The sequence below is a fragment of the Neopsephotus bourkii genome, unplaced genomic scaffold (assembly GCF_033783945.1).
Source record: "Neopsephotus bourkii isolate Nb327-2 ecotype Australia unplaced genomic scaffold, CSIRO-AGI_Nbou_v1 NB_951, whole genome shotgun sequence".
Taxonomy (NCBI): Eukaryota; Metazoa; Chordata; class Aves; order Psittaciformes; family Psittacidae; genus Neopsephotus; species Neopsephotus bourkii.
In genome coordinates this window covers 4,176,397-4,198,393 of record NW_026901445.1, presented here as the reverse complement: position 1 = coordinate 4,198,393, position 21,997 = coordinate 4,176,397, and the positions used below count along the sequence as shown (strand labels likewise).

At 40.5% G+C, this 21,997-nt stretch overlaps 1 protein-coding gene and 1 long non-coding RNA gene across 2 annotated transcripts in view; both read left to right on the top strand.

Annotated features, from left to right (window-relative positions):
- Positions 1-5,114: 5,114 nt before the first annotated feature.
- On the top strand, positions 5,115-12,211 carry LOC133215103 (uncharacterized). The gene is made up of 4 exons (XR_009726311.1): positions 5,115-5,671; positions 5,925-6,978; positions 10,642-10,754; positions 11,796-12,211. It is a non-coding gene; the product is annotated as an uncharacterized LOC133215103 (long non-coding RNA).
- Positions 12,212-15,793: 3,582 nt separating this feature from the next.
- PANK1 (pantothenate kinase 1) overlaps positions 15,794-21,997 on the top strand; it is a 30,469-nt gene continuing 24,265 nt past the window's right edge. The window contains 2 exon segments of the mRNA XM_061358868.1: positions 15,794-16,096; positions 16,098-16,155. Coding sequence (XP_061214852.1) covers positions 15,896-16,096; positions 16,098-16,155 — 259 coding nt within the window. The 5' untranslated portion in view covers positions 15,794-15,895.

The following is a 21,997-nucleotide window of genomic DNA, read 5'->3' as shown; positions in this document are numbered from 1 at the left end:
CACCCTGACCCTGGTTGGTTCTCAGGTCATCCCCAGCAGAAGACTCCCAGTCTAGCCTAGGGGAAACAAGAGCTTCCGCAGGTGTTCCGTGGCTCATGAGATTTTGCCCTGGGGCAGGTGATGGCAGCAGGGCTGGAGGATGGCAGTGGGGCTGGGTGGTGAAGGGCAGCTTTCCCCAGTAGGGGGGTAGGGGCTTTCTGCCAGCCACAAATGCTGCTGCTATTTTGTGTCTGATTTGGTTAACTGAGTAATTGTGGGATTTCGGGTGAGGGGAGATCTTTACTGGAAGGAGTTTGTGGATGGTTGTGAGGCCATCTGGGAGCACAAAATACAGTTTGAAAAATGAATCACAGACCCACTGACAAAAAGGTTTGATGAGGAATCGTAGACCCACTGGCTTCAGGAGCACAATCCAGTGTGGGATATGCAGGTAGGAGCCTGGAGAGGAAGGATGGGATTGTTGATAGGCAAGCTGGAGGCAAGCCGGAGTGTCTGATGCTGCACCTGGGGCTTGATTCCTGGCTTCTGGTTGCTTCCCAGGACCAGGGCTGGTTGCTTCAAAAAGTAAGGTTATGGTTGTTTAAAAAGTTGTTCACTGAGAGAAGAGACAGGGAGCTCACAGCTGGAGATTTGGTTGCGTTAAGAAGGCTTGTTTAGGTATTGCCACATGTGCCCTTCTTGTAGATGCTGTGAGGCCTCCTGGTCCCTTGCCAGTGTTTTGTGTCATCAAAATGTGCTTCATGTGCCCAGCGTACTGTTTTTATTTGAAAACCTGTGCATGGCAAGCATAATATTATTCATATACTATAGTATTGAGCAGGAGCTATATTGTCTTACGCAGGGAAGATCTGAAATAAATTTACTGACTTGTATTTTGTTCAGTTTGAATAACTGAAGGCTTAGTCTTTGGAGAGAGTACAAATGAGACAAAAGTTATTGCTGTTCTGTCTGGATTCTCTTTCAACCTTCTGGTTATTTGTTCTGTCCCTCTTTTAATTATTGCATAATTCTCTGATGAGCTAAAGAAAACATTTCTGCTGTAACCAAACTTTTAATCTTGGAATCAAACTAAAAATTTTCCAAATCAATTACTCTCTGTAATGCAGTAATATAAATAATCGTTTTGAAAGTGAGTTTGAAATCAGAACCTTCTACCTCTCATCAACAGGTTTAAAACATACCTATAGACATAATCATGTGCCTTAAATCATTATGCTTACCAAGTGTATGAGTTTTTAGGTTTTCAGATTATTTGAACTTGAACAGCTCTTTAATAAGCATGTGTAACAATGTGTCTTAGTGATAGTGTTCTATACTGGCTCTGGTGACTAAAGCAAGTAAATGGCTTCAATATTCCAAGGAATTAGTAATGCAGTTAGGGTGTTTTTTTCAGTATTAATGTATATTTTTTGACCCACCCATTATTTAAATCTTTTATTATTATGAACGGGAAACTTTTCAAGACAGAATCACTAGGGCTTTTCATTACAGCAGCTGTACTCATGTTTTCCTAATATAGTGGGATTCTTAACCTCAGGGGTTTTTAACCATGATCACAGCATAAATTATGATAAAATATGTTTCTTAAATGTTTCTGAGATACATCCTACTCATTTGAACTGTCAATTTGGAGTAAAACTTATTAGACTGTCAAGATTAATAATAACTGAGAAATATTTTGGGTATGTGTGTGTATATATATGATTTTGTGTGTTTTATTCCAAAGGAAACTGAAGCTTTATTAAATGGAGGAAAAAAAAAAACAACAAAAAAAACAATTACTTCTATTTTTCTGCCTTTTCTAGGGTCTTTCTGCAACTCCAGCAACCAGTGCTGTAAGACCACTAGTGATGGCTAAGTATTTTGGTTTTTTTGTTGCTGAAAGATGCTGAAGCATAGACATAAGTCAGCTGATCAGGCTAAACAACACAGTATCATGTTAGTCAATGTAACAGTAAAAGTTTCCTCTGTTGGAGAAAATGGTAAGAACTGTTTTCAGCTTGTGACACAAGCATTTGTCTTACAAATGTATCACCTATCTGTCTGGTTCATAGTCATGTAGCAAATAATGTAGTTAGTTATCAGGTGTTTTAAGATACGTGTTGTGAATAGTGTAACTATTGTTTAAAAATATACAGTCAAAGGATTCTTTTGTGAAAGCATATTTATGTGAGAATAGATGATTTCTTTTAAATTGTATGCTGTCTTATTTTTTTAAACCACTCTGCACAGATCACTTTTACATACAACTGATTTCTAAATACAGTTTCTGGGGCATTTATGATGTGCCCCAGAAAGTTAACTCCATTATAACCAGACCCAGTACTCTGTCTCACTTTGGTTTGTGATCATGCTGAATCATGTAAACCAGGCATTTTTGATCTACTGATAATCGCATAACTGGAAACCTTAACAGAAAATCCACAAGCAGGAAGACTGATGGTTGGTATTGGCTAGGTGTGTAAAATATTCTTCCCTCCTAGTCAACATTATACTGATGTCTCAGGACATACTGTTAGAAATGGCTCTACAGCTGGAATACTGAATTGAATCCCGTATTTATATAAGTGAGTATGAGTTTTGTCACTGATTACACATAGCCAGAGTCTTATATCTCAGTTTTCCTATGGATTTCAAGTCTTTGTATCCTTTGGACATAAAAATGGAGAAGTATTGTTGATACAGAAGGATACATTCAGTCCAGAAACATTGACTACTTAAGATTATTTATTTTTTTTTATGTTGCTTATATTTCATGAAGGGTGTTGGAAGTATGTATCCAAATTTTGTTTGGTTTCCTAAACCAGTGCTTAATTTCTGCAAATATTTGCATAATGTGTTTTTAGCTCCAACTCTAGGCCTAGACCTATTGCCCCTTTTTGCTATACATGATGTTAATTATTTTCTTTGCAGAGCATGTTAGCTTGTAACCTCTAGGTTAAGGGCTGGGGGTGTGTTCCAGAGTTTATTAGTAAAACTTTATTTCTCTCCATGTGTTGCTGATCCCTTTTCAGTCATCCACAGAACTATATAAATACCAAGATGGGCAACCATGATTTAAAGGTAAAATCTCAGGGCAGACTTTCCTAAAATGAAAAGTGTGTTTCAGTTTTATTTCAGTTCCAGGCTGCTTATGGAAATTCTCCATGGCATAAGAAATTCAAGCTTTAACTGTTAGGATTACTTTGTTTTGAGAACACAGTTTCTTTTTTTATAGTGTTACATAAAATATAGGTTGTAAATAGCTGTCTAATGGTTCCAGACCCCTCAGAACAGCTCCAGAAAAATTTAACAAGACATTCTAGTGATCATTGCATTCTCAACTTTTGCTGTGTCATCTTACTAAAAACAATCTAAATAAATTGGAACATTAAGTCAGTAAGTATCTAGAAAGTCTGAAATAGGAAAACTGGACAAGATACTAAGGTCTATCTAATAGGTATGAGATATATAGCTAATAGCTGAAGAAACTGAAAGATTTCCACTCAAGGGAGGTGTGTGTGTTTATGTGCGATATATATAGATACACAGACATAAGTTCTGTGTAGAAGCCGGAAGACTGGACAGTTCTGCATGTCAGAAATACAAGGTGCCTGAAAAAGATGTAGCTCAAGAGCAAGAAGCTTGCTGCTCATGTAACATGGGTTGAATTCAAGAAGCAGGATACATTACAGTATTTCAGTGTAGTATTACTCATCTTTCTGGCTCTGACACCCAAGACTGATCTTTTGTTCTTGGCAAGTGTCAACTGTCTGCCTTGACCTCAGAAACTAGTGCTGTTCACTGACATTATGTACCTACTGTTCCTTGGAATGTCATTATGGCTTTGGACACTTGGAGCTTCTTGAACTCATGTGAGGATGCGATTGAAGTGGGACAGTCATACCACTGACCTTCAGATTTTTTTACCTTAGGCTTCCTGTAGAGCCAGTGGCGAGAAATGCTCAGAACAGTTTCAGGTCTAAGTTAAATTTTTGTTCTGGAAGGGCAGTTATGCTGCATGGTACAGGTAAGCACCAGAACTGTAACTAAACTACCCCCTGGAGGAAGTCAGGAATGAAGCCTTAGCTTTCTTCACTATCCTATTAGTTTAGTTATCAAAATGAATATCTAATATTGGGTAACACAGTTATCCTACAGAATGATAAAAGAGCAAGGAATTAACATCTTTCTTTTTTTAAGCTTGTATTTTATTAGTATTTCAGTCTTGGCATTGCCCAACCTATAGGAAAAACAGAATGCAGAGAGCTTAATACACACTAGACATCTGCCCTGCACAGAATGAAGTCACACTCCTGAAAAGAAGTGCCTGTATTTGTGCCATGCAGTCAGACTACACTGCTCTTTTCAATCCTTGAAGAGAAACACAGTCTTCTTCCTTGAAAGTGGAGCAACAAGTGAAGGATGATGAAAACTCATAAAGTCTCAGTTGCTTCTAAAGAGTGGATTAATGAGCAGCTAATTTTTTAATCACATTTTATACCAGTAGTTTCAGCCAAATCAGCAAGTAGACCTATGTGGCCAAACAGGTGCTGGAACAGCAGAACAACAGGCAGAAATGCTGGTGGGACAGAAGGGCAGGGCTGCTTCTCTTCTGTTAGGCAGTCTTAGATTGTCTGAATTGCTTGTGAAGTTGCACCTTTGGCAATTCTTCAGCAAGGAGTTAAACTGCAGGCAGCTGAATGGACTGCAAGCCTTTGGGCATATCCAGACTTGCAGAGTTAGAGTATTTCCAAACATAGTTCCACATACATTTCTCAATTTTGTGCTGCCTTTCCTGATGTCACAACATGCTGCAGCCAAGGAAAAGCAGGTTTTGAAACATGCCAGGCTTCCTTAATGAAAGTTTGCTCACAGCTGATATCTGAAGAAATAGAAAGGTTTCCACTGAAGTTACCAAGCACTGTCTGATCTGACCTTCTGCAGTCAAAATAAATCCTACTGTGCAAAAACTGAGATGTAAACAGCAAAATTCCATTGTTTGTAATTCAGTTTTGTGCATCTGAATTTCCCTTTGCTATTTCAACAGAGAATAGGTTCTAACTGCAGTTCCAGTCAGGTGCTTTTGTGTCATGTTACCAGGTACTGTCATACTACTACATTATCGTAAATGTGGTTGCTCTAAAGAATACACACACATTTATAAAGCACCATAAGATCTCTTAGTGATTGGCATAATAAAAAGAAGATAATTATTTCAACAATTAATCCAGCTATTCTAAATAAAGCAGATTTTGGCATTGTGAAAAGCACTAAAATGTGCAACAATTTAAGGGTAAGGAAGGAACCCTTTCATTTTAAGGATAATGTTAATAAAAGTTAAAACGAGTCATTCTCTAACTCATTTCTGAGTGACTCATGCTCTTGGCAAATTAATTATCCAAGATAAATGACTCAGAAGTAGATGCTGTAGTTTTATTATTGTTTTAATCAGATGGCTATTGCTGTTACACATAAACATGAGGCTTGATTTTATGTATAACAAATGTTGCTATACCCTGCAAATTACCCCTGAGTTCTTTCTTGAGGATGTGTTATACATGTCAAATTTTTTTATCTGACTCTTTTGTTCCAGTTTTAGGTGGATGGTGTAGCTAGGTACTGGGGATCTGAAGCAGCCATGGTCATCAGGAAACTCCACAGTGAACTTAGACAAGGAAGATTTAATGTGGTATGTATTTCTTTCCATCCAGGAGCTGTGATTTATTAAAGCCTCATCACAGGAACATCGTATGAATAAACTTTCCATCTCAGAATTCTTAGTAAATTGTTTGATGTATATTGTTGAGAACATTGATAGGGGGATGATATGAAGATCTGTGCCATCTTCACTTGGGGTGGAGATAGTGTTGTTGGCTTCAACCCTCTCTCTCTGTTGTGTTCCTGTTTCTCTCCCTGCCCTCCCCCCTCCTCCTTGGCTGCAGTTTGCAAGGTAGTATCATAATGTAGGGTTGATCTGATGAAACCACAACTAGTGCCAATGCCTGCCTATGATGGGAAGAGAACCCAGATCACAAACTTGGGATTTCTAGCCTCTTACCAGGCAAGTTTGTTGCTCATCTTCCCCTTTCCCCTCCAGTTTGCTTTGTTGCTTCCTCTGTATCATTAACTCACATCAAAGGTCAGTGTCACTGGTTGCTGGGAATGTAGTTCATTTGGCTATACATGCACTCTTCCCTGAGGAAGTCAGATGTTACCTCCATGTTGAACATTCATCATGCAATGAAAATATGGAACACAATTTTATTGTAATAGTTCTGAATGATTTTCAGTTGAAGTAAGGAAGAGGAAAGTCTGGCACATTTTAGTGAGATGTTCATGTTTCTTAAGTATGATTTGTAAATTGGGAGTTGAAGTAACATTAGAAATTATTAATTTTTCATTGTACATACATCAACATCCTTACCCTTAAAAAGCAGGCTACTTACTAGTATAGCTGAAATTAATTCTAGTACTGTGACAGGAGAATGTCTTAAGAAAACTGCATTGAGTAGTAGTTTTTATTCTCTTTATTTTGTTCAGCTGTAAATATAGTAGACAACAGATGAAACTACTGTTGACATGGAGAATAACACTGTCATGGTTTAAATCACAAATTATGTCAGACAAGGTCTTCAAACAGCGTGTTTTGAGGTCAGTAACCTGTGTGCCTAGAACCTTGATCACGGTGGTAACAGCCAAATGACACAACTTATGTGGATGTACCTGCAAAGATCAGTAGCTTTTCACTGAATTTTACAAGCAGAACAGCAAAATGACAGTGAAATGAAAATGTACGTTTCCAAGAGGCTCAAGGAGCTTCAGCAAAGGAAGCTAATACTGATGAGTTAATTTGCTGAAACTGCAGGCAAGGGGTTTGTTTGTTTGTTTGCTTTTTAAACCTAAATGGATCCTGATTATTATAAGCAGCATGAAGGAGGAGTCTTTTCAGGGCCCTGACACATCAAATGGAAGACAGCATATTCTATCTGGTGAAATGTAAGTTTGACTGCTAATTGCTAGATTAATATCTGATTTTGTTGAGAATACAACTTCTGGGGATCTGAAGTTGTTTCTTGGGTCTGTTACTGGCTGAGAAAAACGGGAATTCTTTTTAAGAAAATCAAGATATTCTGATTTTTTTCTAACAGAAATCTCAGATTTCCATTTCAGCACTGACCCTGCCTAGACAAATGAGTTAAAAATCTCCAAATGACTGGAATACTGCAACTAAATTTTCCAGTTCAGGGGCATGGGTATTGTAATTACCATTTTGGGTCAAAATGATCCAAATATGGATTTCATTTTGTAGGTGAAACCTGTCTGCAAGTCCTTTCTCAGCTGGCTCACTACTTTTTGGTTTAGCATTGTTGCTTTTGTTTCTTTAGATGGGAGGTGAGAAGAGCAGTGATTCACAGTTTGCAAAATGTCTGAAGATCTGTGGCGACAGAGAAGTGCAAAGTATTTAAATTCAGAACTATGTTGTCTTCTTCCTTTTTCCTTATGCCAGTCTGTGCTGTGACTGAAATCAATCTGCTTATAATCAAACTTAAACTTGGTTGGTGAATAGGGGAGAAACAGTGGTTTGGGTTCTTTTTGTTTGCTTTTTCTTTTTCAGCCACAGGCTGTCTAGTTCACTGAAGCTGGGGTTCCTCTGCGGGAAAGGGATCTTTATTTTTTAGTGTTTTCATTGATTATGTAGTCTTTATTAATGCAGTGGAAAAAGTCATGATGTGTCAATCCAGTGCTGTTTGCCTCAGAATGTGGGAATTAATCTGCTCTAAAAATGACCTGGTTTATATATGTATTGTTTATATGTTCTGGGAGGATTTAAGGTATGGAAACTGGCAATAGTAAGGACGTCATAAATCAGACAACTTTTCTTGGGTTAGGATTTTAGGTCAGACATACCAATTCCAGTTTATACTAGGTTACAGTTGTGCCTGTGAATGGAGACTAGATCATGGTGGGGATTCTCCTATGTGCATGCCTCGTAACTACTGTGGCAGTGTTTTCCTTGTATCTGCATATGATGCAGTAGCTGTACCTCCCTTTCTGGCTTGTGTGCTTTTCCTTTTTAATTTTCCTTTCTTCTAAGAGGAAGTGCAATGAAGATAAGATCCATGTCTCCTTTGATATTTTAAGTAAATTTCATAAATGGAGAAAAAGCAAATAAATTGGTTCTTGCTAATTCTAGAGGAGCCAGGCAAAAAGTATGAGAAGTCCATGTCTTAGCCATATCAGTTCTTTCTTCAGTGGATAAACAGAAGTTTTATAAACAAAAAAAGGTATCTTTGTCTCCTGTTTTACAGGAGATGCACAATGCTTTTGGTTTCTCTTCCCATATGTGAAATTACTGGCACCAAAAGTAACTGTAGTTCCTTTCTCTGACTTCCATGTCACAATGAAGGACAAATACAACACATCAGGTTAGCACTGTTCATGAGACCAAGGAATCTGATTTGCCATTCTGGATTAAAAACAACAATAATGTGGATAGTTAGGACTTTATATGTGAATGTCAAAATAATGTTTTGATCCCCAGGTGTCCAGTCATATGTTACAAAATAATACAAACTTTTGTGCTCCATGGTACTTGGCATGTATGTTTTTTAGATCCTTGCAGGCTAATCATTGATTCAAGGAACTTGTTTTGTGACCCAGGTGGTCTCTTTGCATCTTAAATTCCCATTAGACCAACTGTGGTTTTGTATTAGTTATGTTTTAGTACAAGAAAACAAGTATTTTGGTGACACAAAGATTCCTGCAGTGAAATGCGAGTTGCTTTCTATGCAGGAGAGACCCTGGAACTTACTTCCTATTGCTTTTCTTTTGGTTTGAGGTTTTTTCTTCAATGTCTGTAATGAGAAAACAAAAGTCTATGATTTTAGTTCTGTTTTTCTTTTGGTTTGTGTGTACATAGTTTGTATTGACCTTGTGAAGATCTGAAACCTCTAAACTGGCCTCTTGAACGAAACTAAATGCATTGCAAAGAACAGACTATTCACTGTAGTATTTACTCTGAAAGGTCACTAGTCCCAGAAATATCAGAGAATGTAACTATGGCAAACCAACCCAATGTTAGTATAATGTTTGGTTGTTTCCCTTCTTTGTTACTAGGTAGTGGGAGCCTTTAGGAACAGATTTGTCATTTATAGCACAGCCCCTTCCCACACAAAACTCTCATTCTTTGCAAACATGGATAAAAGGATATTTTTAAAAAATAAGGTTAGCGTTTGAGTTTTATTGTCTGTGGTTTCAGCTTAGTCTCCCAAGGACATATTAAATGTTATTCTCAGCATCAAAAACCTAAACAAATTTTGGCTTATCTATCCAAAAGCAAAGTCATATTGTTCAAGTTCTAAAACTTTAACTCCAGATTAGTTGTGGTGGTTAGACTTAACCCTATGCTTAAATGCTCATTCAGACATACATTCCCCTGCTACTGAAGACGGTCAAGGAGAAGTACCAAAGGTGTGGTCTGTTTCTGTTTTACACTGATTCCCATCTGTGGACTAGTTTGGAAGAAGGAACATAGAAATTCTGTGTCCTCTCTAGCCTCTGACAGACACTGTGTTTCCTTCTGCACTAGAAGAATAAGCCAGGCTTGTCTGCTTTGGAGGTATACGTGTTTAGCTAAAACAGTTCAGAGAGAAGTCTTTTTTATCCCTTCTCCATACAAGTGTAGAAAGTCTGGTTCCCTGTTGTTACCTGGTTCCTAATCATTAATATCCATGAGGATTTAATGTCAGCATGTGAAATCTAGAAATACAGACCAAGGCAAGTGAAAAATCACCATACAGCTGCGTATTGATAGGAGAACCTGTTTCTCCTCTTCAGATGTAGCAGTGATGAATGACGAAGAGATGATTTTGTAATTGTCAGCCTTTCTGTCATTGTCTTTCAAAATGCTGGTTTTGAAACTGTCAGTTCCCTCCTGTTTGGCATTATGTAAGACCACATAAAAATGCCAAGTTGAAAAAATTGAAGACAGCCAAGCAAAAACAGTATGTAAACACATATGAGGGTAATTGTCTATGGGGGAGCAGTCAGGAGCAAAGCCATTGTTTTCTGTACCAAATACTCTGCCACTTGTTGCAATTATTTTTTTTTTTTATGATGATGAACAGTATTTCTCAATCATCTGTGGGTTGTGAACTTTCATGTTTTCCAATTACATTTTGTATATTTAAGTTTGATAAAGATAAGCAGCAATACACTGAGCCAAATACTTAGGTACGAGATACAGTGGGTAGGGTCAAAGGAGACTGTAACTGAATAATAAGGTTTTATACATACCTGATAGTTTAAATCCATAACCTGGCCTTTTATTTTTCACAAAATCACTTTAGAATAGAAACTGCCATGAAAAAAAAGATGATTCACCTCCAACACCTACTTCATCTTCACTGGCTTGTACTCCTAAACAATAATTAAGGACTAGGTTTAAAACTGAACTGAAGGCACTGAAGGTTTTTGTCCCCTATAAAAGAAGGGCACCAACAGCTCTGCCAGGGTTCAGTTAAAGCTGTGGAGAGTAAATGCACCTGCAATTTTTTTGTAATTGTCTAGTTGGACACAGAGAAACAAAAGTACTGGCAGGGAAAGATTTAGAAGGAAAATATTCTCACTGTTTTGTGACTGCTGTGTGCTTTTTGTCAGTTGGGATGAAAGACAGCAACTGCAATCTCTAACCTCATCTCAGAACTGCCCGAGGATAACTGCAGAAACCACTTTGGCCACTGCAAAATCTGGCCACAGGGATTGGCAGGCTGGTAAGACCAGACTACACCTATGTCCTCTTCTGACTGTTATTCTCTAGTCCTGGCTATTGTGTAGATATACAAGTCATGTCCTAGTCCAGACAGCTTTACCCAGATAGCATTCTTACTGCCTTGCCTGGACACTCCTCTTGGCCCTTGCACCAGGAGATATATCTATGCCCCATTTGTCAACAATGAAGTGAAAGAAAGTTCCTCTGGAGGGCCATTCAGACTGCCAAAGCTAAGTTCCTACTTAGGCAGACTGTCTTTATCTTTTACTCCCTTGATGAAAGTGAAGGGGAGATAGCCTCAACTCTTTGCAGGGGAGCAGGACTTTCCTTCATTAAATCTACAGGTTTTGTTTAAGTGTCACAGAAAGCATAACAGCACCAGGAGGTGGGTGGGGAGGGAAGGAGCTGATGGTCTCAATATAATCTTTCCTGGCTTCCATCTGGTAATGATTTAGGTGTATGACTATATTTAAGCCCTTCACTTTCTCTGTCATCTGCAGTCAGGCCCCCTCTCTCAGAAGTGTTAGTGTTCAGGGAAAGCAGAATTCTCATGCTAGCTAGCTGTTGTCATAGCAAGGCTGAATTTTCCTGTGATCACACTGACAATACTAGAGCCCTTTGGGTCCTTTTTAAATACTCTAGCATTGCATTTTCCAGATAAGAATTCTACACAGTTTTAGAGCTGTTTTGTCCCATTTGATTTATACATCTGTAATTTGTTATTATATACTTACGTTTGACTGTTGGTCTTCTAGCCCTGCAATTTAAAGTAAGGGGAAAAGAGCATTAAAGTGTATTTTAAACACGTCTACTGAAGAGACCTGCAGAGACCAAAAAAGTGTGGTTTTTTTTCCCAGTTCTGAAAAGAAATTGGGAAGAAATACTGGACTTCTGGAGTTGGCACTTTTTTTTTTTAATATGTATAAAATGTGAATATACCTAAACCAAATCAACAGGATATTTTTTTTTTTTTTTTGCAAGGAATGTGCTTAATATTTTTATGTTAGTGTATTAAGCCATACAGTATTGCTTTATTTTTAAGGGAAAAATTTGAATAAAATCTAGTGTGATTGTCCTGTAATATAGAAACAGGATAACCATAGAAGTAACCTGAATGGAAATAAAAACAGGAACGGCTGAGTGCCAGCAACCCCTTGAACATAAGTCTGAAGGCAGCTGTGCCAGAAGTCTGTTTCATTACACTTTTGCATTGTGTAGTACAGTTTATGTAATTTGAGATGTGTAGATGCTTCTCATTACCACTTCTCTCCAAAATGTGACCAAAGCTTTGTAGCTGCCTGGCTTTGAATTAGAGTAACACTCCTGGTGCTCTGTAATATCTGTTTGGTTCTTGGGTGATGGATATACATGTGGACTGCACCTGTTTGATGTTTTTTGGGTTTTTTTGCTTGTCCTCAGACCAGGAATATGTGAGCCCCATGGAATGAGGGAGGAAGAGCTAATCCTCAAAATTCTTTACTGTAAGGGTGGTGAGGCACTGGCGTGGGTGACCCAGGGAAGTTGTGACTGCTCCATCCCTGGTGGTGTTCAAGGCCAGGTTGGGTAGAGCCTTGGGTGACATGGTTTAGTGTGAGGTGTCCCCACCCATGGCAAAGGGGTTGGAACTAGATGATCTTAAGGTCCTTTCCAACCCTAGCTATTCTATGTTCTATGATTCTGTGATATGTTCCTAAAAGTTTCAGGCCAGGTTGCCTGATTATAACATACCTGAAAGGGTGGGGCGTTTTGATTTGGGTTGGTTTTGTTTTGTTTTCCAGTGCCATTGGTTTTGAAACAGTAAGGGCTGGAGCACAGCACTTTCGATCCTGTGGCATAGTATCTTAATCACAAGGTACTTGTTAGTTTGTTGAAGCTGACTCATAGAAAATTGCAGCCTGGCTCTCTGTGTTTTCTAAAGAAATAAATAGAGGTAATAGAAAGCTTGGTGTCTGAAGTGTAGGCAGGTATCGAATAATCCATGAAGTGTTTGCCATGCAAATGTGTGATGTGCAGTGAGTCAGTACAGCAGACTTGTTCACTGTTCTGAGTCCATTCGTGTCCTGGATTCTTCAATATGCTATGTGTTTGTTGTCCTTTTCCCAGCAGATTTCTGTTTTACAGTGAAGTATTTTACAGTGAAGTATATCCTGTTCAGAAAGGAAGACAGAAATACTGAGTAAATTAATATTGAAAGAACTGGAAGCATCCTTGATTTTGTCAGTACTGCATCTCTACCTGGATTGTTGTCTTGCAAGCTAAGACTGAAAACTGAACTGACTCACAGAGTTTGTTTAGGAATTTAGAGTAAAAGGAAGAGGAAAAGTTGAGTTTGATTGCACCAAAGTTTACATTGTAGAAGAGCTGGAGAATTACAAAATCAAAACTAAAGAGGGTCTGTAAAACTTTTTGAAAAGCTCATTCCAAAATTAAACAAGTATAAACAAAAACAATATGAAAAAGGTGGTATTTTGCAGTGCAGAAATCAGCTCATGTGAGATTCACCAGTACAAAAGTCTGAAATGGGTTTGATAAAGCAGCATATTTATTAGCTTGAAACTATACCTTTAAACAATTAAAGTTTGGAAAGTGTTTTCATCCATTTCTGCTGGACAGTTACAAGATCAGGGAAACTTGCACACATAGAAGTGAATCTGTCCCTCTACATAAACCCTGTCAATTGACTTGGACAGTCTTTAACATTTCTCCATTTTTACATTTTCTCCAGCATTATTTGAGATGGATGACATTTGTTGTTGTTATATACTACTGGTCTACACTGCACCTGACTTGTCAGTGATTTGGATCGTATCCCAACAGTATTTTCCTGACCTGCTTCTTCTGTTCAGGACAGTCTAATCCACTTCTACCCTTGGCACAGTTGTGCAGTATTTACAGTGAAATATTAGGGAAATATTTAATAAAAAATATATTGGAAAGAAGTTCAGAAAGGTGTCCAGGCCATGCCTTGTTCTTGCTCTAAGTCAGAATCAGCTCTACTGAGACTGTTCCTCACAGATACTTAACTTTTCCTAAAAGCTTCCAGCAATGGGCAAGTGAGTCTGACAGTGCAGCCTGATGCTTGTCTAACTTCATCCTAGGAAATGTCCACCTCAAGTCTAAAGTGAATTTCCCTTACTGCAGTTATTGATTATAGATCCTTTCTTGTTTCTCAGCAACTGTGATATGTTTCCTTTGCTGTTACCTGTTCCAGAATTGAATATCCCTTCAAATCTTTAATTTTCTAGACTAAAACTTAATGTTTTCATTTAATATTGTGTTAGTTATTACAGAAGTTTAGTGCCTAAAATTGGGCAAAATACTTGAAACAACAGCATTCCATTGGAGAGCCAGTGGAAGGATGCTAGCTATCCTACCACAAGGTAATGTAAGCATGCAGTTAAAGGTGGTCTTGTTTTTGTTGGGATCAGGAAAAAAGTTGCCACCCTTAAGCTGAGATACGGTAACTGCCCATGTGTCTGCTCCCAGTTACGCTGCAATTGCAGAGAAAAACAGGTCTGTAGGACTGATCCCGTTCTACATTGGGCTGGTTGGGTGTGCAGTCAGTTCCTGTGTCAGGGATGGAGTGAGGGACAACCATTCCCACCTGGGGACAGTAGCAGTAAGGATTCCACATGCCAAGAGAGGTATGAATTAACAAGGGAATTTTATAAAGCAGCCAGCTGAATAGAACTGCCAACAAGTGTTGTGAAGGTCCCTGCAAATCTGTGCAGCAGCCTTCTGGTTTTTAGTTTAAACATAATTCAATAAGTTAGGGGGTCTTGAAGAATTTCAATTTTGGAAGCACTACAGTTCTAGCAGTAAATGTATGTAGCCTGCTTTCCTTCCTGCCTTCTTCAGGGCAGTTGCTTTTGGGCTGGCAATTACAGCAACTGTTTATGCTTTAGGATATGAGGAAAATGTCAAGTGTTTTGATCCCCTTTGGAACATTGGTAGCTGGTTTTTAGGAAGCAAATTTTACTTGTTCGCTGTTCTCAAACACTTTCTTCATTTCCCCAACTTCATGTACATGTTTTCCTGTGGCTTGCTCCTATATATCTTAACATAATGTTTTGGTCCCAGCCAAAAAGGGGAGAGAATGTCGTGTTACATCTCATACAGCAATTTCCTAACACAGTATCCCTTTCTGGAGGCAGTTAAAGACAGTAGCTCTTCATTCTCCGTTGGTGTTTCACAGTGGAGGGCCTGTGTCCTGTACTAATTTTAGGTGTAGGGAGGGACCATTACGTGACCTGTTTTTGCTTTAAGGACAATCATCTGTGACTGGCAGTATGTCTATAGGAATAACCTTCATGTGCAGGGCAAAATTCAGTTGGTGTTTCAGCTACACACCTGACACACTGCAGCACAGTTCACCCGTATTTTATGTCCACTTGATATTTAATACGTTTCATTCAAAAAATGTATTTTTACACTTGGAGGTCTCAGTGGTCTGGGAGTAAATCACAAGTCACAAGATTGCCACTGCTGGGCAGGGAAAGCAAAGACACTAAAATAGCATGAGGTCAAACACCCTCAAGGTCACACTAGTCCCTCTACACCGTGCAGGAAACATGTGATGATGTAGACGAAAACGTGAATGCTGATGCCCGAGTAGGTGTGTGAGGGGTACAGGGCACACCTGGCGTCACAGGCCCCCGAGGTGTAGATACCCGAGTCACCTGAGCGACCCTGTGGACACCTTGAACCGAAAATGACAGGGGCAGGCCTGCCCGGTGTGCTGCACCGAGCCGGGCCGCGGGACAGAAGGCGCACTGCAGTCGTACCGCTGCCAGTGCAGCCCGCACCGTGCGAGCGGGGACCACCCCGAACCTCCCGCTCTCCCCGGCGCGCTCCTGGGCTGTGCGTTGCCCCGCAGGTGCCGGGCGCGGCGGCCGGGAGCGCGCACGTTACCCGGGGGACCGGGGGGGGGGGTCGCCGCGTCCCCGACGGAGGGCAGTGGCCGCCCCTCTGCAGCGCGCTGCGGGCAGGGCGCCTGCGCCGTGCGCCACCGCCGGCGGGGGAGCCTGGCGCTGCATCCCAGCGCAGGGAGTTGCGGGCGCAGGCGGCGGTGTCGGTATGAGCAGAGGCCCTGCCGCGCCCAAGCGGAGCTGAGCCGGGAGACAAAGGGGAGAGGCTGCCGCCATGGGAGAGCAGCTCCGCGCACAGCCCGCTGCCCCGGCGGGACCGCCACCGCCCACCGCCTCCTCCTGCTCGCTGCTCGGCGGGCTGCTGCAGAACGGCTTCCACCCCTCGAGCCAGCCCCTGAGCAGCGGCGGCTGCGGAGAGGCCTCGCACACGCTGCCACTGCCGCCGGAGCTACCGCCGCTCAGGCACGGCTCCCCCCCCGGCCAAGAAATGCAGGCTACGCAGGAGGATGGACTCGGGACGCCGGCACAGGCCACGTAAGTGACGAGCGTGGCGCCCCGGCCCCCTCCGTGCGGCGCTGCCGCAGACCGGCCCAGCGGGCCCCTGTATCGGCCCAGTGTCAGGCGGCCGCGGGTCCTGCGGCTCTCTCCCCTCTCTCCGCCCAGAGCGCAGCCCGGCCGGGGCTGGATGCCACCCGGCTGATCGCGCCGCAGGCGTTTCTCCTCCCTCCTCCGCGGACCGGGCGGGCGGAGCGAGGGTCCCTGGTGCCGTCCAATGCGGCGGCGGCTGCCGGGCACGGCCCCGCTTCCGCGTGGGCCGGGCCCGCCCTGCGCCAATGGGGCGGTGGCAGGCGGGGAGCGGCGGTCCGGCACGAAAGCGGGCGGGCGGCAGCAGCTTCGTGCTAGCGCCGAGCATCGCGTCGGGTGGTGCCCAGGGTCCTGCCGGTCGCTGCCGCCTCCCGGACGCACCCATGAAGCTCATAGTGCCCAAGCAGCGCTGTAAGTAACGCTCGGGCCGGGTCGGCATGAGCGCTGCTGTGCCTTGGGTGGTGGGAAGGCTCTGCGGTGTTGGTGTTCCTTCGCCTTCCCCAGGTGCTGTTACAATTAAGAGGAAAGAAGACCTGGGAGCTGAGTGCGAGTTTTGCTGACGGGGCTGGGAGCGTATTGCCAACAGGGTAAAACTGTAATACGCTCCTTTTGAGTATCGCCTGTGGCTTTTGGTTGCTTGATTTGGGAGGTGTTAGTGAATTGCCTTCCATGTTTTTTCAGGCTGCAAGTCTCAAGCATCCATATTTGTAATTTACTTAACTGTATAAAAGTTTGTTGATTAATGATATCTTTTACTTTCTTGATCATAGCTAACTTCTTTGTAGGTATGGAGCCGTTTAATAGTTTGATGGTGAGCTCTACAAGTAAAACAATCCAATGGAGAAAGCTCTGTTTCTTTGCACTCCCACTTCACTTAGTCCTTCCAATAAAGCCAACAAATGTTTGCTTCTTTGTTGAAAGTTCAGCATGTTCTGAAAGGGTAATCAGGAATAGTCAGGATCACAGCTACCCACTGCCAAAACTTAAAGATGTTTCTACTCAGTAGGAAGCAGTGTGCATTCAGCTGGTCTGAATCTCTTTCTTTCTTTCTTTTGAACTGAATGCTTAAAAAACTTTTCTGTATAATCAGAGCAAAATAGTTAGAAACTATTGGAGAGCTGCAGCTTTCACAGGGCTACTTAATAGCCAGTACCTTGTTCAGCTTTTTAAATGTTTTTTGCTGAGCTGCACATACCAGTTTCCCTTAGAATGTTCTCTGTGTTGATTAATCATGTAGTGTATCTGTTGGAAGTTAATTTACCAAATTTAACATGTTGATGACCAAATCATTCTCTGTCACAAACTGGATTAGCCTTTGTCCAGTTTCACACTTTCATTCAGCAACAAAAACTGCAGAACATGGACTAACTCACATTTTGATTTGGTATAGCTAGGAAGAGTCAGCACTTGCATATCAAACTCTTCATAACAGTAAAAAATACTTTGAAGCAAAGCTTAAGGCTTTTAGGATTTATGGAATCACCTGAATAAAAAAGAATCTGGAGTTTGGAATTTCCTTCCCATCTTGAAGGGGTAAAAGAGTCCATCAGAGTGAAGAGCATCAGTGACTGGCTGTATTGTCCAAGATGTGTGACAACCAGATCTTCATTGTGGGGTTTTAAGGAAATGAGGCTTTAGTGAAAACAGCAGATGAGGGGAGTGCTTTGCAGAACTATTTTGTAGGCATTTTTGTTGCTAAATAAATGACATGAATTCTTGCTGCTATTGTACTTTTTAATTTATATGATTGGGGTTTTTTACAAAAAAATTTGCAGTTATTAGTCCTTCAGGAAAATATGATAGCAGACTGTCACCATCTTAAAAAAGAATTAAATTATATTCAACTTCTGCTCTCTATCCACCTCCAGTGAATACTACACAGTCCCGTTTTACTGGTTTTTGTATTTAATCCCAACCTTTGCAGATGTTTGTTCTGTGTTTAAGGATACATTGCAAAATGAAAAGCAGTTGCCACATGGCATGTAAGACTTCATTATTGATTGTGGGGTTTGCTTTGTGCTGTGGAAAAGATAATGAGGTAATCAGCATTTCCCAATATTTCAACAAATGAAGCCTATCTTTCTGCAACAATTATTCCTTTAAATCCTTATATGTTTTCTTGACCCTTTTACTTCCTGCCAGCATGAGGTAGAGTTCTATATTCCTAGGTCTGTTTTCCCTCTGAGAAAGGAAGATTTCCCTGAAACCAGTGTGCTTTCCTGATCAGAGTACGGTGAGAATGGATCTGAGGACCAGTTTATATTCTTTTTGACTTGCCTTCTGCTGAGTTGCTTGTCTTTGCTTTGTGTTTTCCTTAGCTGAACTAGGTGAGTTATCAGGGATATTTGGCTTATTTCAGTTTTCTGGTTCAAGTTACTAGTGCAGAACATTTGTGAGACTAAGGTCTGCATTACCTTTTTGCAGCACAGCATAATGAACGCAGAAAAATACCTGTTATGATGCCTTGCATTGTGAAGTGCTCCAGAAGATAATAAAAGTGTGAACTCTGCAAATTTCAAAAGCCTCCTAAACTGTCATGTTGTTCAGTTTAAATGTGATCTTTGAACAGAAGAAAAAAAAAAGAGCAGTTAAGTACCTTCATCAGTCCCTATTGAAACAGCACTGTAGCCAAGTGAGGACAAAGATTTCAGAGCAGCAGTTAACTAGACTGGTGCTTCACAGCGTTATTCTACATCAGACACAGAGAAGAAGCCAGCTGGGCATCTTAATGCTATCACTTTTCTTAAATTAGTGTAAAGCTTTGGGGTGAATTCCAATCAGTATCGTATCTCACCCCTAGTCAGGTGGTAGCTGTTAAGGGGTCAAAGAATGCGTGTTTTGAGGTAGTGTGACTGTTTCCAGCTATTATGAATTATAGTTGTTGTGGATAATTTCTGAACACTTAAGAGTTGTAGATTCATGGTAAAGAAGGCTTTTGGCCAATATTGAGGTTATTAGGGTGATGTCTGGCTGCAGCATGCTTGTGTAGTACCACTTAAGGCCAGGTAGAAAAGAAAGAAAACCTAGGCTTTTTGATATGTGGTGATGTTACATATGGATAGCTATGATTATCTAGTCTGCTTTAGTGAAGACTACAAGTGGGAAAATGGTTTTGATCTTGCTGCTGTTTGATGTGGTGAATAAACACAGTGTTATCAGTTACTGAAATTTTGTCCAAGGCATTAGAACATCTCCCAGTCTTTTTAATCCTAAGAAGCGTGTGACTTGAAGGAATTCTTAAAGTTAAAAGTGAGGGTTGCTGAAGGAATAGGACTAGTCATAACAAACTGAACTAGTTGGTGTTTTGTGGTCCAACATCCCATGAGTTAAAACTGCATATCCAACTTATCCAACAGGAATGGGAGATTTAAACTTACCACTTCTGTTGGGTTGGGTGCTATTAAAGATTGAGATTCATTGCTAATCACTGCTTCTTGTAGCTTTGCAAATTGGGTTTTTATTTTTCAGAGTTTTCTAATTAAGCTGTACAGGCTAGGTGGTGACCTAGTCTCTTAGTGCTATCTTCAGAAGTCAACTTGTTATAATATGACTACTTGCATGTGATAGTCACACTTGTTTAACAAACAGCTCTGTGCTTCCAGGTTTATTGGGTTTTGGGTTTGTTTTTGTGGGGTTTTTTTTTTTTGGTTTCTTTCCTTTTCTGCTGAAGAGGTAGACATTCCATAAGACTTTGCTGCTGAAAATGAACTGGAAGGCATCACCTCATATATGTGCATGATTTATTTAGCTCTAGCTTTGTAAGTCTTGAAGAAACTTCCATTACTAAGCAGATACAATTATTTTTTAAGATACATACTCTTATTTTTGTTCAAAGGAAACAAATGCTTCCATTTTACAGTTTATTTGGATTGCTCAAAATAGCTGTGAAAAATAGGAAGGAGTGGTTGAAAAAAAATGTTAAGCTATTATTGGCTTTTTTTAATAAAAAGCAGCTAACAAGCTGTGAGAATGCTGTCTCTTTTTTTGATCTCCTCTTGCCCTGTCACTATTTTTGGTGTTCTCTCGCCTCTTCCAATTAAAATGGGAAGTTCTTAGATCGTCAGACTGTCAAGCAATGCAAATGAAATGCAAAGGGATTAATAGGATTTCATCATGTATGTGTCCAGGAAGAAAAGCAGCTGAACCTAAGGTATTTTATCTGAGATATATATGACTAAGATATAGAGTATTGATACCACCATTCAAATTATTGGTTAAAAAAAAAAAAAAAGGAGATACTGCACCTGTATTTGAGGAAATAGGTATCTTGTAAGAGATGTGTAAGCTGAAACAGTTTTGGCAAAAGAATAAAAATGCTGCAAATTGGTCAGGAGTAAATCTAGGAGCCAGGTAGAGAGAAGAAAGTTCTAGCCAGCAGGATTCAGGCACAGTCTTTAAGAGTTAAGGGGTAAAAAGATTCAGCCAAGCTTATGTTGTGGTTGTTTAAACATATATGAAAAGGATTACTCTTGGTTATCCTGTTTAATGGAGGAAGGATGTAACTTAGGGACTCAGGAGTTCCTCTTCATTCTCACTTCCCCTGAGCTGTTGTTTATGTGGAGCAGGTTGTGATTTGGTATTTACCCCTCACCACCCTCCTTACATCGTGTGTTAAAGGCAGGGTTTTTAAAAATCAAATGTGTTCAATTGTGAATGTAATAATGCCTTATAGGAATAGCTCTCTAGGTTCATACCCTTCAAAGTTTGTGCAGAAACTAGGTAAAATGTGTCATGGAATTTCTCATGAGTGAACCTTTCCCCTAGATAGCACAGCTGTTGTTGTGCATCAGATTACCTAATTATGCAATGCTGTTGGTACCTTCTGTTTGCATTGTCACATGCTTGTGCAGCAGATTTTGGAGTAATGGAGATCTTTATCTCAAGGTAACAAACCAGTAAGTAGTTGGTGGAGCTTATTAGCATAAAGAGAATTAATTTTGTTAAGGTAAGTAAAGTCTTTGATTCATGGCTGTGCTTCTAAGAATGCATAATTCATCTTGACACTTGCTGTATCAGTTCCATGGGACTTAGATATTATAGTGTTGTTACTTTTTATGACCTACTGCTGTGTAGCAGTACAGTAGAATAGGTCTGTTTTCACCACAGTAATGGGTTGTATTGATCCAATACTGACGGCTGAGAAGAGAGAAATTGGCTCATAACAGTCTTGCCAGACAATTTTAGTTAAGGGTGTTTTTTACACTGTGAAAGCATCTCTGCAGCATATCCTGTGTCTTAAGTCTTCATGGTAAATCACACAATTTTGAATAAATGTTATCAGCCTAAGGTGTGGATGTGATGGATTTCACTTTCCCCTCCTTGCTTTCCTGGCTTTTAAGAACTCAACAAATGTTGAGTTTTATTCAATGTTTTTTTCTGGTTATCAATCAAATGCTGAATTTCCAGTTTAAAACAAACAGAAAATCTGAACAACCCTAAAAAAAACTCCACAATTTTCCCTCAAGTCTGTGGAGACTGTATCAACATAAATACCTTTCTTCATATCCCCAGTTTGTAGTAGTGAGGGCCCTAATAATTTTGGTGGCCTCTGTATGGTCTTACTGCCTGCATTCAGGGAGGCAGCAGAACTCGGGAACACCTTGCAGCCTGCATGTATGCTTCCATTACCTCTGCATTCAGTAGTGTCAGGGAAGTTGAAGTGCCTATGTACCAGCTACAGTGGGGTGTCTAAATATACTGAAAAGAACTGATGGAACTTCAGTGGTACGTTTCATTTTGGAATGTGACAATAGTAACAAAAGGTACAATGAAAAAATCTGTTAAATAATCA